General features: G+C 44.5%; 1 protein-coding gene across 2 annotated transcripts in view; it reads left to right on the top strand.

The window, feature by feature from the left end:
- The window catches only part of LOC111145213 (protein kinase, cGMP-dependent, type I), a 1,255,864-nt gene that overhangs the window by 73,351 nt on the left and 1,165,497 nt on the right, over window positions 1-17,016 (top strand). The window contains exon 1 of one of the 2 annotated variants that reach the window (XM_022499948.1): window positions 9,875-10,185. The exons of the other annotated variant lie outside the window; for it this stretch is intronic. Within the exon in view, the coding sequence (XP_022355656.1) occupies window positions 9,875-10,185 (311 nt within the window). Of the gene's footprint in view, window positions 1-9,874; window positions 10,186-17,016 lie in introns of those variants that run through there. 2 annotated transcript variants of the gene reach the window in all.

Consider the following 17,016-nt stretch of genomic DNA (forward strand, 5'->3'; position numbering starts at 1 on the left):
AATGAGTTCATTGAGTTAATGACTCAAACAGTGGAACCAGTGATGGGGAGGTGATGGAGTTGAGATTTTAAGGTCATGAAAGGGGTTGGGTGAAGGATTTCAAAGGCAGAAAGAAAATCACTAGTGGAAAAACTCTGAAATGTTAAGATGAAATTGCTTGGTGCCTGGAGATTTATAAGAACTAAAAGGTCAGTATAACACTTATGTGATTAATTATTAATCAATTGCTCTCCTGATCTCAGTCCCATTGTAATTTTTCCTTGACTACTTTCCCAGCCTGAGCAACAATCCAGTGGCCCACCCTAACTTGAAAGATAGGAAATGTGATTGTGGGTCAAATGGCGAGCCTAGTCCTTCCTGTGAGCGCCAAATTTGTCATGTTCTCTGGTCTTCTGTCACGTCTGCTGTGGTCAGAGACTGGGTGAATTGTGACTTTCAAGGGGAGATTCTGATGGTCAACATTCCCATTGGTGGGATCAAGACAGTGTGTTCTGAACCTGCTGTGTATGTAGGTACTGATGAGGAACTCACAGAGGGGGAAGATGCTTGTGATTTTCAGTAAGTTGCCTAATTTACCTTTAAACATTTGTTATCATAGGGGCACCTGGGTGGCTCAGTCAGTTAAGCGTCTGCCTTTGGCTCAGGTCATGATCCTGGGGTCTTGGGATGGAGCCCTATGTCTTCAGGCTCCCTGCTCAGCAGGGAGTTTGCTTCTCCCTCTCCTTTTGCCCCTCCCTCTGCTCCTGCACTCACTCACTAACATGCTATGTCAAATAAATAAAATCTTTTAAAAAATTCACTATCATAAATAGTTGTTTGAATCAACTGTGTATATTTATTACATATTTATTTTGGAGATTCATAATCCATATTGGAAATTTATAAGTTATATAGAATAATGCAGAAAGAAATCTGCTTTATTAAACCTTTTTTTAAGATTTTATTTATTTATTTGACAGAGAGAGATCACAAGTAGGCAGAGAGGCAGGCAGAGGGGAGTGGGGGAAGCAGGCTCCCCACTGAGCAGAGATTTCCCCATGTGAGCTTGATCCCAGGACCCTGAGATGAAGACCCTGAGATCAGAACCCAAGCCGACAGAGGCTCAACCCAGTGAGCCACCCTGGTGCCCCTGCTTTACTGAACTTTTCTCAGGGTTTCTCAAGTATTTTTGACCATGAGGAACTCCCCTCTCTGCCCTTTTCTTAAGGAACTAGTGTTCTTTAGTTCACCCTTGGAGGAAATATCACATTATAGTATATACACTTGATGGGTGAGAGCTCTCAGAGTTATGGGCTTGCTAGCAAGGCTGTTCACTGACCACTGAGTTTAACTCTTCCACCAGCTGTTACCATATGCTGCTTCTTGTTTTTCTGTGTTTTCTTCATTAATTATTCTGATTTCTCACAATTGGATATTCCCTGGTTGCAGAGTTTGGAAGTCATATAATATGTTAAAAATTGGCTGTATAGGTAGATTGGTGATTAAAAGGACATATACTGAGAATATGAAAGGACAAAAGTATTTTTAGGAAAAATATTAATGTAAAAAGCTTTTAAATGCTATATGTTTCAATGCATTTTGAAATATGTCTTTACTATCTTTTTTTTTTTTTTGGTAAAAATTCTTAGAGTACTCCATGAACAAAATCATCTTTTGGCATAGTCTGAAGTTCGTGTTCCTTAAAAATGTCTCCCATGTTCTAAGACCGATGACACGATTTCAGGGATTCAAACAGGTGTCACCATCTCTATTTTGAGAGTTCTGTGTTAGGTTTAATTTATAAGAATGAGAGATCAATTTTCTCTGTTTTGATAATGCTGTCCTTTGTATCACAAAGACTTTTAAAACCCTGTGATGGGAAGAGACCTGACCTGAGCTCCTGTGTCTGAAAAATGAAAAAGTAAGCAAGGTGGTTTACTCTATTTCCCCAAGTACGTCCACCTCACGAGCTCATGTCTACTTTGACATAAACGAGGGTTGATTAGGAGGGTGTGGTTTATGTTTCAAACATCTGGCATATGCCTGACTTGGAAGCATGTTGCACGCACACACACACACACACACACACACACACACACACACACCCCTGCACCATCAAGTCCAGTAGATCTCCATGGAACAACAGTTCCTTACAGTCTGAGGACAAGGAGAGGCGTAATAGAACTAATTAGAAATATTAAAGGCCTTTTGATAGATTTTGTTTTCTGCACAAATTGAAGTGTTCTCAATGGGCCTTAACAGCTATTACCCATGAGGAGCGAGGAGGTGGGATTTTCACAAGAACTGAATCAGGCTTCTGTGTGCACTAATCACAAAGCTCAAAGTGAAAGAATCTCATAACTTTAAGAACAGGATGCGGGAATGGGCACAGTTGGGTTCTAAACTTGCTTCTGTCTTGACTGAGTCACTTGACTCCCTTGGCCTTTCAATTTCCTTAAATTTAAAATTAGGATGTTGGATTACATCGTCTCAGCAGTACATTTCTGCTACAATTCTGTGCTATCCATTATGAGTAAAAAATAAGGATGTTGGGGCGCCTGGGTGGCTCAGTGGGTTAAAGCCTCTGCCTTCGGCTCGGGTCATGGTCTCAGGGTCCTGGGATCAAGCCCCGCATCGGGCTCTCTGCTCCGCAGGGAGCCTGCTTCCTCCTCTCTCTGCCTGCCTCTCTGCCTACTTGTGATCTCTCTCTCTCTCTCTGTCAAATGGATAAAAATCTAAAAAAAAAAAAAATAAGGATGTTTTTGCTGCCCTTTTTTTTGGGGGGGGTGCAGGTGGGGAAGGGGGGCACGTGTCCATCCCTGGCAACTGCTGACAGTCTTTTAGTTCTCTGTATTTTGGGAATGCTGGTGATAGAGGCAGAAAGTGACTAAATTAAATAATGGAGTGCATGTGGAATGCTGTGATATTAGGTAAGCTTCAGCTCTGTGACTGCCGGAGGAATGTTACTTGCTGTGCAAGGATAGAGGGTCTGACCAGTAAAAACTGCAAACCGAAAATAAGCAATTTCCACTAAGTTCTCTATGTTCCTAACAGCAGCAATTGCTTTTAACATTCCACAAATAAATGTTTTGAAGATTTCCCTGTCATTTTTTCCACTTACAATTGGTATTCAACATAGATGCTTTTCTAAGAAAGATAGATGGTTAGAACTTTGGCCATACTGTATTCTATGGGAACCTTAGATGAATTTTCCATAATAGTTCCCTAAATTAACTTTGATATTTGAGTAAAAACATTCTTACATAATGCAGTGACTCAAGACAGACACTGAATATTCTGCCTAATACCAAAAAAGGGTAAAAAAGTCTCTATTTAATATTTATTTATATGGGGCATTCTTACCTACCAGATCAAATGCCTGTGCTTTGTGCTTTGAAAAATGATTTTTAAAAAAAATATAGTCTGGACCAGGGAGAAATTACCGAATCTTTTTAAGAAATGTGCATTGGGCACGGGGACTGGTAATTGTACAGTTGGTTACAAATACATACTGAAAATATGCGTCTCCTGGGCCCCTACTTGGGTCTCTATCCTTGGTCCATGGGTAATGCCTTCATAATCATCAGGTTCTGTGCCTTGACCCTAGAATGACATTCATTTGCTTTACCATCTTACCACTTCATTTGCCTATCATTAAAGATGGATTTCTGGATTTCCATCTCATGATGATTGTATAAAAGTCATAGAATCAAGACTTTTCTGAATTTGCAGTTAGGTGCTATTTACCTGGCCATTATGTTCACGAGGGCGAAGACGTCGGGATATTTCCCTACTTGCGGCAACTTCCCCCGTCCTCCAGATCTCTGAAATTCTCACAGTGCAAACAAATGCCTTGCTACCTTTCTGTTGCCTCATCCATTCATTTGACTCACTGATAAAAGCCCAGTTTGCTCAAACTTTTATCTTATTATCTTTCTTATATCTTCAGTACTTTCTTACTTTACCAATTTTAGTAAGTTCACTAGCAAAATGTGGTTTTAGTTTTTACTTTCAATTTTGGTTACAAAACATGTAGGCTGAAAATGGCTGAGTTTTGTCTGCTGTTAAATGCAATTTAAAATAAGAGCGGCAACCAAAAGTCATTGACTATCAGAGCTCTTCTTCTATAAGCTACATGATTTCAAATACGTTCTCAAATGCAAAATTACTTCCTCAAACAGTTTTTACTTTCCTGTGGAAAATACTGATGTATTAACTTATGAAAAGATGTACATTTATATATGAGAATAGAACTGAAAAAATAAATTTACTCAGGAGAGATATTACAATGTTGCCTACTCATATATACATTCGCTGGGCTTAAAATATGGCAAAATAATATTTTGGGAATAAAATATTTGAAGTCCCATTTTGTGCTTTTTAAAATTCTCCATTCATGAAAAAAATATATGGAAAACCAAACTCTATTCTTCTTAAAAATGTTTCATTTCTTCCGTGATTTGGAAACATTATTTGGAAATGGGCAGCTTCCTGAAGAGCCCAGAGAAGTGTTCTTTTTTGGCAGACAGTGCATGGGTTTTCATGAACACTACTTCAGGCTCCATAATAACATGCCATCATTTTAAGCTGTGGAATATAAGAATGCATTTCAACTGATATTAGGCCTGACACTAATTCGGTATTAAACTCTAAGCACATTAGCAATTATGGTACAATGCACTATTACTTTCCAGATCTCTGCAGTAAGTTTTTCATCATTAATGGTTTATGGCTTTTTTTTTCTTTTCCATGCAGAATGTATCATGCACAGAAGTTTAACTTCTAAAAAGCCAAACCATTAGAATTTTTTCTTATATCCATTTAAATATGGATCCCTGATGGCCAAATCTGCCACCAGATATAATCATAAGAATCATCTGATTCTGTAGGAGGTAATCATATAGCAGGTGCTTTAATCATTGTGCTTTATGCATAGAAAGCCAATATGTCTGAAGTCCAGATTTTTATAAAAATGGTAAACCAGGGACGTCAGGGTGGCTCAGTCATTAAGCATCTGCCTTTGGCTCAGGTCATGATCCCAAGGTCCTGGGATGGAGCCCCGCATCAGGCTCCCTGTTTGGAGGGAAGCCTGCTTTTCCTCTCCCACTCCCCCTGCTCATATTCCTACTCTTGCTGTATCTCTCTCTCTCAAATAAATAAATAAAATCTTTTAAAAAAAAATGGTAAGCCCAAAGGAGAGCCTAGAATCTCTAATTTATTGAAGTAAAGTGAAGATTCTGTCATCTAACTCATGCCCTTTAGAGCGCAAAGACAGTTCCTGTGGTGTCTTCTCATGCATTGAGAGAAGATGATTGTTTCCTTAGAACATATTAACACAGATGTGTAAGTGGGTTTGTAATGTGCCTACAATAGCCAGTATTAACATTCCAGATCTTCCTAGGTTTGACTTTTCTGTCTGTAACTTTGAAAGCAAAATTTGAAAATATTGATAACATAGGAAAGCCCAGCAATCCTGAATTAAATAGGGTGACCAACTGTCCCAGTTTGTCTAGGACTAAGGGAGTACCTAGAACTGGAACTTTAACACCAGGATAGTCCTAAGCAATTTTAGTACTAAAACCAGGACAATCCCAGATGGATGTGTGCACCTTCAGCCAGAATGGAATGGTGCTGGAGTGACGACAATTTGAGGAAGAAGAACTTCTAAAAATTCTCTTTCCTGCTCTTTCAGAATTTTTTAAATTTTTCTTCTTTCCACCTCCCCAAGTCAGGCTAAAAATGTTAAGGGTGTTCTTCTCTCTCTGGATAGAGTATCAAGACCTTAGCAACAGTTGGAAGTCCTGCAGAAGATGATGAGGGGCAGGGAGTCAGATTTTGATCTCTGTATCCAATGGTCTGGATTCGAATCCAGGCTTTGCCATTCATCAGGTGGGTGATACCCTGCCTCCACTTTTTCAGATGTAAGTGGAAGTAATAATAGACTCCCTGGTGGGGTTACATTAAGCAGTGCCAGTCATGCATTAAGAGTTCAGGGAAGTTATTTTTACTGTGGCCTTGATTGAGATTAGCAATTTGGAGCATGCCAGCATGTGTACCAGTAATGGTCACCTTCCTGTTTCTTAGGGGATACCTGCTACCCGTGGCAATTTTCTATAAGGGGTGACCTCCATCACCTAAAAAGCTCAGCTGTGTTTTGTTTGTTTCTACTCAAGAAATGCACATGGAATGGCAGAAGAAGCTTTCATACATAGGACTCTTCCATAACATGTGGCTTCAGTGGAATGGACACTTGGATGAACGTCCTTTTGAGGCTAATTATGGTTTTTGTGAAGGATGATAAGTTCACCAGACTTCATTTTCTTAAGAGCCAGTGTTACGATGAAGCTGCGTTATCCAATGCCTCATTAGATCGTTGGGACATTGAATAAGGAAGGCATGATACAATGTATTCTCCATCATAAGGGGTTGGTGCAAAATTGAAGAGCATCAGTGTGCCTCAGGTGGGGCTGGCTACTTTTGGAACGTTGCTTCTCTTAGGGTGGGAACAAAGAGAGACCAGCTAAAGAGCCAGTTGTGAGTTGACTGTGGAATTCTAGAGTATGAACTCAGTTCCGTCAACCTTGCATTGCTCTGGTTTTAGCATATGCCATGGAGACCTCACCCCATGATACAGGGCATGGGAGAGCTCAGTAGATGTCACCCCATTCCATTTCAGATGTGTGTACTCAATTCCGAGAAAGCAGAAAATAGACTTGTGCCTGACCTCCGATCTTACAGTTTCACCAACTTAGTTTACCATGAGACATATAGTGCATTCGTCTGCTGAAATGTAGCTACAGGACCTTGCTTTTTCACTTAGAATTTGTTTCCAGCATTTACCAAGTACAATCCAAAAGACGCTTTAAAAAAAAAAAAGATGGGGATCACTCAAAAGGTTGAAATGGAAAACCGCACCCCTTAAGATCTAAACAACCGGTCAAGAACATCATCGCAAAACTTACTTAAAATATTTACTTTGAGTTCAAGAATGGAAAAGTTGAGAATTGGATTTTGCATATGTAATTATAAAGTGGGGGGGGTAATTAAATTATTCTTTTCATAATATAGGCTAATATAACCAGATACATCCTTATATACATGCTTTAATACCTTTTAGAGGTGTTAAGTCAGTTGTAATAGTCTTATGTTTTGGCCTTTTACTTTCTTTGCATGCATTATAACAGACTTCTGACTCTTGAGATAAGATTCCTCATGGGATACATTTTGTATCATAAGAATGAAATGTAGCATGGATATTTCCTCTAGTTACATGTGGATGTGATAGTTTACATACTGAAAAATATTTACATGAGTCAGTGTAAAGAAACTTCACTTTTATTCAAAATACTGTATATTTTCTTCTGTGCATGTAGACAGGCTTTCTACAAATGAAGAATCTTCTCTGCTTTGTGCTGCCCAGAGACATTAAGTAACTCCATTTAAGCCTCAAATGAACCTTAAAGATATCCCCTGTACGGGGGCGCCTGGGTGGCTCAGTGGGTTAAAGCCTCTGCCTTCGGCTCAGGTCATGATCCCAGGGTCCTGGGATTGAGCCCTGCATCGGGCTCTCTGCTCAGCGGGGAGCCTGCTTCCTTCTCTATCTCTCTGCCTGCCTCTCTGCCTGCTTGTGATCTAGGTCAAATAAATAAATAAAATCTTTAAAAAAAAAAAGATATCCCCTGTAAGTTGCTTCTGATATATTTCTAGATATAAACTCTTGACCTGGGGGACCCCTATATAGATCTATAGGAAAAAGGCATTTAGTTGAAAACATTTTCCCATGGAATTAAAGAATCCCCATAGGTTAAATAAAGTAAGAATTTGGCCTTTTGCCTGGGACCAGGAAGTTGTCACAGAAGCTCTTTTTTAGAATAGAATCAGTTATACAAGCCACGGGCCTTCTGCTTGATTTAGTTTTAGTCAAAACAACAATTCGGAACTATTTCACTGCTGTCAGTATTTGTGAGTTACTCATGGTCTGTTCACTACAAATGAGACTGTTTCGGGGATTATCCACTTTATGTATTACATTCTGAAATAAATGCATTTCTGAAAATGCCTGTCCATGTTGGAAAAGAAGAAAAATTAAGTGTCTTTTATCACCTGTGCTAAGAGCATTAGGTCATGATCTGAGTGGAAGAATGTTTAGGATTGTATATCCTTTGTCATGCATACCTCTAATTACAAACAGATAACACTCTGAATCAAAAAGTTGGTTAATGTGCCATTAGCTAGCTGGTTTGTTTGTTTTCTTAACCTTTTTTTCCTCTTAGCTCAGATAGCTAAGATAGTTTTGTATTCAAAAGTAAAAACATTTTTTTTTTTTTTTTGAGACCATTATCTTCATTCTTGGCTAAGTTTAGATTCCAGGGAATAGTTCTGGATTGCAATTCGATTTTAATGTATTTTGTATGGACCTGTAGTGTTAAGGAATGGCCACATAGAGCATTGGTTTATAACACTGAGTGCTCAGGAATAGTAATTAGGGGGCCGCTGATAAAGGCTATGAAGTTAGATGAGTTCGTGAAGTTTTAGATAAATATTAAGAATTTAGGTGAGTAGCAAGTAAATACTTGTAGATTCTAAACATGTGTTCAGATGCTGGGAGAATTCCCCCTCCACAGAGAGCTGCAACCTGATTGTCATCATTTTAGGAAATACTAAGTGGGCAGGGATGAGGGGGATGGGTGGGGGGGTGGTGGGATAGCACAGTCTTCTGCAGCCCATCTGGGCTCCCCCTGCTCTTCACAGTTTGAGTCTTGCCATTCAAGTGTAAGGAGACCGTTCTAACAGCTTGGTTGTCACAGAAGGAATATTTTTAAAGATACAGTTCAAGTTCAGGATGGACTTTTTTGGAGCTCAGCATGGATTTTTCCTGCTCCCCCGGCCCCGCTCCGGTCCCTCACCCTAAGTTAAGCAAATGGAAGACGCGAGGCCCAGCCAGAAACTCTTCCGCAGACACTAGCTCAGGTAGGAGGGGGAGCTGAGCGGCCTTCTCGGGGCCCAAACCTGCGAAGAGTTCCTCCGTGTGAGTTTGGAAGGGGCGGAAAGGGGGGCAGTCGGCAGGAGCCGAGGCAGGCCCCGCTTGGGGCGACGACCCACAAGCCCCGCCCCATCCGCCCCTTCCTCAAAGGCACCTGCGCGTCAGGGAACTCCCCCCCCCTCCCGGGCGCGGGCTCCTCTCCCGCGGGAGGCAAGTTTCTTCTCCGGCGCTAGCCACCTGTGCGCGGCGCTCCGCGGGGGAAGGGTGGCGTGAGCGCGGGGACAGCGCGGCCACGCAGCTCGGGAGCCTCTGCTGGGGAGGCAGGCGGCCAGAGCACCTCCGGACCCCGGGGCTTTCCGGATGCCGAGCCCGCCCTGCCCGAAGACGCGGCCAGGACCGTAGCCCAGCGGCCTCGAGGCCGGGGTGCCGGGGCGGGCAGGGAGGGGGAGGGCTGGGCGAGGGGTCCCCCCGGCTGGCGCCTCCCCGGTCTGGCGCGGGGTCCTCCCCGGCGTCTCCCCCACCTCCCCACCCCGAAGTGGCGCGCCCGCCCGCTCCGCCCCGCGGCTTATCAGGCGCCCCAGGCGTAGCGCCCGCTTCCTCCGGCACCCGCCGCCCTGCGCCCGCCTCCGGCCCTGCGCTCGCCGCGCCGCGGCTCAGTCCCCGCTTGGACCTGCTGTCTCGCGGTCCCCACGCTCAGCCTCCCCGGCGGCCCGAGAAGTGGGAGCTGCACCGAAAGTCGGCGCCGGAGCGGCGGACTGGGCATGCTCAGAAGCCAGGGCTGGCTCTGGGCTCGAGTAGGAAGCGTCTGCACTCGGGAGGCGGCGGCGACTTTGGGGAAAGTTGACCGGAGAGGGGAGCAAGCCCCAAGGCGCGCGGCAGCGGCAGGCAGGCGCCCCGGCGGCCCGGAGGAGCATGGGCACCCTGCGGGATTTACAGTACGCGCTCCAGGAGAAGATCGAGGAGCTGAGGCAGCGGGATGCCCTCATCGACGAGCTGGAGCTGGAGTTGGATCAGAAGGACGAACTGATCCAGAAGCTGCAGAACGAGCTGGACAAGTACCGCTCGGTGATCCGGCCGGCCACCCAGCAGGCGCAGAAGCAGAGCGCCGGCACCTTGCAGGGCGAGCCGCGCACCAAGCGGCAGGCGATCTCCGCCGAGCCCACCGCCTTCGACCTCCAGGATCTCAGCCATGTGACCCTGCCCTTCTACCCCAAGAGCCCACAGTAAGCAGGGGTGCGGCGCCCTGTCGGTGGGGAGCTGCGGGTCTCTGTCTTGTGTGTCGGCCCCCGCCCCTCGCGCTTGCCATGTCTGTCCTCATGCTTGGAGATGGTGCATTCTAACGGGCGCTTCTCGCGCGCTGTGCACGTTTCTCAGAGCTACACTCGCTGCACCTACGTTTGCCTTCGTGTCTTTGTCAGATGTCAAGCTATTTAAAAAAAAATAGACATACACATTCATATATGCCACCCACCGCACATAGTTTGAACGCGCCCCAGGTGTGTGTCCGGCTGTGTGTGTGTGTGTGTGTGTGAGTGTGTGCGTGTGAGTGAGTGAGTGAGTGTGAGAAGAGGAATAAAAACCCCGTCTCCCAGATGCCCTGGCAGACCTGCCCAGCCGGAAAATCCTAAATGCAGGCTCATCAGACCTGAAATGAAATGCGTCTGATACCACCCTTACTTTCCCCGCTGGTGTGGCTCTCCCGGATTTCTCTACATGCCGGCGATTCACGCCGGTACCCCTCAAACCCCAACGTGCTGTCCTCGTCCAAGTGTCAAAAATAAGGAAAGACGCATAGAAAAGGGAAGATTTTTTTGATTTCCTGAATCGGATGGCATTCACAGCCCACGAATGGAAGCCCAGTCTGTTGATTAAAAAATTATATATTTTTTCATACAATCCGAGGGAGATTGTTGCTTATTTTCTTTAAGGAATTTGCATAATGTTACCAGTGAGGTGTCTCAGACTATCCGGAGGGTTGCAGGTTCCCAGGGTGAAGCGTGAGAAGTACACTTACCTTTACTGACAATGTGAACACATTGTTTGCCTTACTCCTGGCTCCTGATGCAACCACTCTGGTATCCTTCTTGCGTTTAGAGAACTATGTTCTGATGTCAACGGGCTTCGTAACTTGGGTAGGAAAATCGAATCCAACTTGTTATACACCTCTCAACGCAGAGACCTCATGGAGAGTAAAGTGACAGAGACATGAGATTAACATAGAATGAGGAAGAGCACCCCAGTGACTGGTATTTTGAATTAGTAGGTAATGACATAATTGATAAAATGAAAGGTTTTGCTGCTCTATTCCCAACTACATCACACTGGCTGGATGACACGTGTTACATAAGAACACAAGCTCCCTTGGAACCCTGCACTTCATAAATACAAGAAATTAAGGAGAAAGGGTAAATACCCGATTGTCTCCATCGATTTTGGGGAGCTATTGAGCACGTACTGATGATAGTTTTAAAAACTTAAGAATCATACCTACATTTGTTGGTTCCCATGGACCTTCTGCTGTTCCCCTTGCAGGTTTAGCTTACGAGGGAGTTTGTAAAAAAAAAAAAAAAAAGAAAAGAGGGAGTTTGTATTCTCCCAGAGTGTGGGGAGGAAACCATGAGGATAAACATTTTGGAGATTCTGACAGCAAGTTGCCCCAATCAGTTAGGCTTAGATTTGCCTTAGGAACCTGAATGATTCGCATCTACTTCAACTTCTTCCAGTAAATTAATTTGCAGTCCCGACATGCTTGCCTGTTTTAGCTAACGAGGTACATGGCCATCTCTCCTGGGCCAAGTTTTGCATAATGAAAAAATAACTCAAAAACAGCTCTCTGCATTTTTAAGCATTGCATAGGATCTCATTTTAGTATCTGCATGACTTTGGAGTAACAGAGAAAACTCTGCTTTTATAAAAAGACCATTTTAATAGGTTTTATAATGAAGCATGATCGAGCCAGCTGATAACTCCAGTTAAACATTAGATCAGAGAAGATCTGAAGGTATGTCGGTAGTAGGGAATGAGCCGTAGAAATGGGGTAAGTTTTAGAAGTCTCTTGGTGCTCAACATGTAGAACAACTAGATTTTTTTTCCCAAGTCCATGGTGGAAAATGAAATTAGCGTGGCAAATAGTTCACACCATTCTGTTATAATAAACATTTTATCTATGGAACAATGCTGTGCGTTCTGATATTTATTTAATAACATGCTCTAAAGAAATCAGCTGCTTAAGGTATCACCATGATGGTTTCGGTGATTCTGAAGGATTATATTGAAGAAAAGGATAGAATGTCTTCCAAGCTTAAATAATTTTGGAAAAACATCTGTTCTTTTTTCACACTTACATAAAGAAAACCAGAATAAAATTGGCTTAAGTGGTAGAGTGTACCTTTCTTGAAAGAGAAGTTACATTGTATGCAAAATGATTATTCCTTGTGTCATTTGAATGATTGTGCAAGATAGCTCCACAAAGAATTAGGAGAACTTGCCAAATCAAAGAAGACTCGCTTGAATTTAAATTTATTTCACTCTGAGTAATCTGATTATTCAGGAGGACTGGCAACAAGTGGTTATGTCTTTATATTTTGCTTCTAGTGCAATTTACGTATAGTCCTATTAAACTCACAGATCATTGTGAGTTCGAGTTCAAAGGAAACCACCTAAATAGCCTAAAGTGGGTTTCAGATTCACTTTCCTGTGAAATTTCTGTTCTCTTTTCATTAGATGTAGGTAACTGCCCAGCTAAGCTTCTGTTCAGTTATCTGATAAATGCAATTTGCTTACTGAGATTGCCCTCTGAGGATTATAATTTTGAAAAAGTTTTCTTTAATGATTTTTGATCGTTTAAAAAATAGGGTAAAATGTAAATTCTTAACTCACATCATTTTAACATTCTTGGTTTGGAATTTTCCCTGTAAGCTGGGAATGGGAGGCAATGCTGTCTCTGAGCCGGGGAGCTCCTTCTGAGTGTGTGTGTACGTGTGTGTGTGTGTGTGTGTGTTGGGGGTGTTCTTGTTTGTTTCTTTCACACCTGTGTAGAACTAGCCCTTAAATCCTTCCTCTGTTAGGAATGTGAAGCCAAGAACTGATGTAGAAGTTGGTACTCTATCCTGGGATAGAGATAGATACTCTATCCTATTACTACCACATAACTACTTGAGAATGTAAAACTATTAGGCCATATGTTTTGAAATAAATTGAGCAAATAACCCCTAAAAATGAAAAAATATATAAAAATATTCATTTTATGAGATCAGTCTGTTGGTTATATATATGGGATTGTTCTTATGGACTTTTTTCTTAAATTATTACTAATTAACATTTAATGCATTGTTTGCCCCAGGGGTACAGGTCTGTGAATCAACAGGTTTACACATTTCACAGCACTTAGCATAGCACATACCCTCCCCAATGTTCTTATGGACTTCTAAAGTAATTTTATTTCATGCTATTTCTTTCCTGAAAACTCTATTACAGGTCAGAACATTTAGTCTCTGGAAAGAAATAGCATGTTGTAAACTCTTTACCTGTTGTAAATATTCTCAAATCCTTTCCATTTTGCTGTCCCAGGGTTGCATATCATTTCAGTGGGACTGTATACACTTAAATTCCTATAAAAAGTTGTCAGTGTCTCTGAATTTTCGTTCAGCTGGTACTTTTCACCCCAGAGGCAGCTGAATTTCAGACAACAATGATATGTTTTGTAACGTTTCACTCTTGGGTTGTGAAATACTTTGGAAGAGCTGGGGGTGAAAAGAAATGGATTTTCTTATTTTTAGGGAGGCATTAATTGTAACAAGCTCTTATATGATCTCTTAAACCTGGACACTAACTAGTACATCTCTAGAGAAATAGTATCTTCCTAAAGGCTGTATGTTAAATTTTGTAGGAAAGTGGAGGGGATTCTAGAATTTTGGTATAATCGTGGATGGTAGACTATTAAAACACAGGTTTATTCAGAGGCAGCAATTACATTCCAATGGGCCCTACAGTTCAGCTGAATACTTTTCATGTGCAGCTATCCCGAGGGGTTAGAGATGAGAGGGATGGAGGTCCTGAATCGAGGCGTTAATGCTACACAAGTAAGTATTCCAGAAAGCAGAGAGTAAGTTAAGTCGCAGAGGAGATGTCTAAGAAAGATGGCAAAATAGAATCGTGCCCCTCTAATTTCATGGCATGGGGACGTGTAGTGGAGGGGAGGAGGGGCTGCCTGACTTCGGCAGGTGCTCAGGGGATGAGAGGGGTGTGGTGGGAATGGACAGGACCCTCTGGGTGACAAACACGTGGCACCATGACAGCAGCTAGTGGCGGCACTAGAATGCCATAGTGGGAGTTGAGGAAAAGCAAGTTTAGGCCACAGAGAATGCGAGCCTCGCTTTGCATTTTACAAAGTAGGCAAGAGGGCATTTCTGCCCCTATTTCCAACACTCCGGGCATGCGAGTGTGCGCGCATGCACTGTCCAGCCGGCGAGCACCCGGTGTTCCCCATCAGCAAAGCTCCGCATCTCCCAGAGTCCCTTCAGTCCCGTGCCTCCTACCAGCATTGCCCGGAGGAGAGCTGTAAGCGGCCCCACTGGGTGAGGGCGTGTCACAGAACCCAGCAGCAGACATTCCAATGTGCCAAGACATGGAGCCCCTCTCCCAAAGGAAACCCCTTCCTCTCCCCCCTCTCTTCGGACACTCCTCATTGAAAATAATCTTTCATGCCCCAGACCAGCATGGCAGATTCCTTACATACCGAGGCCACCGGGACGAAGATGAGAATTGAACCTGAAGTCGATTTCTGAAATTCATCTCCCTTGTTTTGGCGGAGGAGTTCAAGTCCAACGGAACGCCGTCCTAATGGACTTGCCTGCTGAAGTTGCAGCGTTCATTTGACAGGACGGCCTGCGCATTAAAACGGAGGTCGTGGGAGCTTTTAGAAAAACATCTGAGACCAGGTTGCTAAGACCCTCTTAGGCTATTTTGGAGCGCGGTCAAGTGTGTGCCCCTGCCCCGGGGTTTATAATGAAACTGCGGACAAGCCCTGCAACACGGGGAATCTCCGTGGCCAGCCTCCTTGCTCTCCTGGGCCACACTTCCAGGCACTGGTACTTAGTATTTCTCTGAAGAGCTGGGCACACCATGCTTCTGGTGTTGCTGTTTGCAGGTTGTAAGGCATATGGACACATTTTTTTGCCCTGTCTGCTTAGCCGTGGAGGGTCTCCATGGTATCCTAGCAACCGGATTGGAACACCAGGCTGCTGCTCTTTCTGCCACGTCTGCCCGTAGGTGCTGCTGCCCATCCAGGGCCCGGGCTTGCTGCTGGCACTCAGACCCTCGGCCCTGAACCGTCCCGGCTCCGAGAGAGCGGGAGACAATGGGATCCATAAGCATGTGGGGGAAGCCGCAGTTCCCAGTAGGCTCCCCAGCTAATTATGCAACCACATCTGTGGCATTTGGAATCCTAATGTGAACGGCAGAGCTGGCAAGGCTTGCCACCCCTTCCCTGACAGCCCTCTCCACGTCCTCGCACCCAGCCTCCTGACACCGGCTCTCCCTGTGCTCCTCGGCGTCTCCTTCACATTCACTCTCCACAAAGTTAAACAGGCGCAGCCCGTGTGAACTCCCTGAGTGTCACTGTGAGTGCAGAAGACTGCGTGCCATCCAAAACCGGTCCTGCCCGTGCGAACAATGGCACAAAGACGGGGCTGCAGGGAAACAGGTGTTTAACAAGAGGTGGGGCTCCTCGCGCCCTCTCAAAAGGGCCTTGCCTCTGCATGGGTTTTACACTCATGGTTATTACCAGAAACACAGCAGGAGAGTACCGGGGGGGATGCAGAGAGGGGTGGGTGAGGGTGGGGTGCACAAAATGAGCATTCCGGGAAACGCTCAAGGGCCAGGCGAGATGGATAAGAGTAGGGCGAGGCAAGAGAGTCGTGAGAGCTGAGCCGTAGTCGTGGAGACGCTGCGAAGGAGTGATGGGTTTTGTGGGCGAGTAAATAGGCAGTGACTGGAACGGAATTGACAGGTGTGTCAGCACTCCATAGAGAAAGACAGCCGTAGGGAGGAGACGCCTGGACTGGAGGACATCAGGGGCTGGCCTTCTCTGGGAGCCAGAGCCATCCTGGGCTTTTGGCAGAGAACCTTCCAGATGTTTCCCTTTGGGCCATTGCTTGTTTTGAATGCCTTTTACTGTCCCTTTGAAACATCCCCAAGTCTGATAGCAAGAAGGGTTTGGGGGTGTTTGTGCCGGTCGTAGTGCAGACAAAAAGGATGAAGAGAGTAAGTTAGTGCATCACGGTTTCTGAAAAGAGCTGGGTTGGAAGGGCACTGCCTGTCCCCATCACAATGGCTACCATTTATGGAACACGTCTTCTGTGTCAGGCACTGCTCCCTGCGTTTTCCGTAGATTGTCTCTTTGATACACAAACAGCCCTCCGAGGGAGACTCCAAATTACCCCCGTTTCAATGCACCTGAGACAGATCATGGAGCTCAGAGAAGCTAAGATGTGACTTGCCCAAGGTCACATACTTTGTAAAAAGGCTGAGCCTAAATTCCAACTCCAGAGCTGATTTCCTAAAGCCACTAGGCTTTTCTGCTTCCTGAAGGGCTGTGAGGTTTAGGCAGTGGCGCCCAGACCCACTGGATAGCATAGAGGCTGTTCTCAGGGGAGTGTCTGTCCACCAGGAATTAAATAGGAGGCAGAAGTACTTGGGGAGAAGCAGAGAAATAAGAGGACAGTGCTTCCCAGAGCGCACATTAGAATCATTTGGGGAACTTGAAAAAATCCAATGCCTGGTGTTTGACCCTAAGGCAGTTAAAGTGATAATGTTTGGGAGTACACACCCCTGTCAGAATTTTTAAAGATTTCCCCAGGTAGCTCCAGTGTGAAGGACCCGGAGAAATTTCCCACTTCCCGCATTTCTGTTTGTGGAACCCTTTAAGTACTAGGGGCTTACAAAAGCAGTAGATTCCCCGCCCCCACCAATTTATGGTTTATCCACCCACACAAGTGTTCATTACTTGACCTAGCTCGTTGGTTAGGGTTAGGCTGCATGTTAGAATCACCTAG

Source organism: Enhydra lutris, unplaced genomic scaffold, assembly GCF_002288905.1.
Source record: "Enhydra lutris kenyoni isolate GAN:26980312 unplaced genomic scaffold, ASM228890v2 scaffoldscaffold12, whole genome shotgun sequence".
Lineage (NCBI taxonomy): Eukaryota > Metazoa > Chordata > Mammalia > Carnivora > Mustelidae > Enhydra > Enhydra lutris.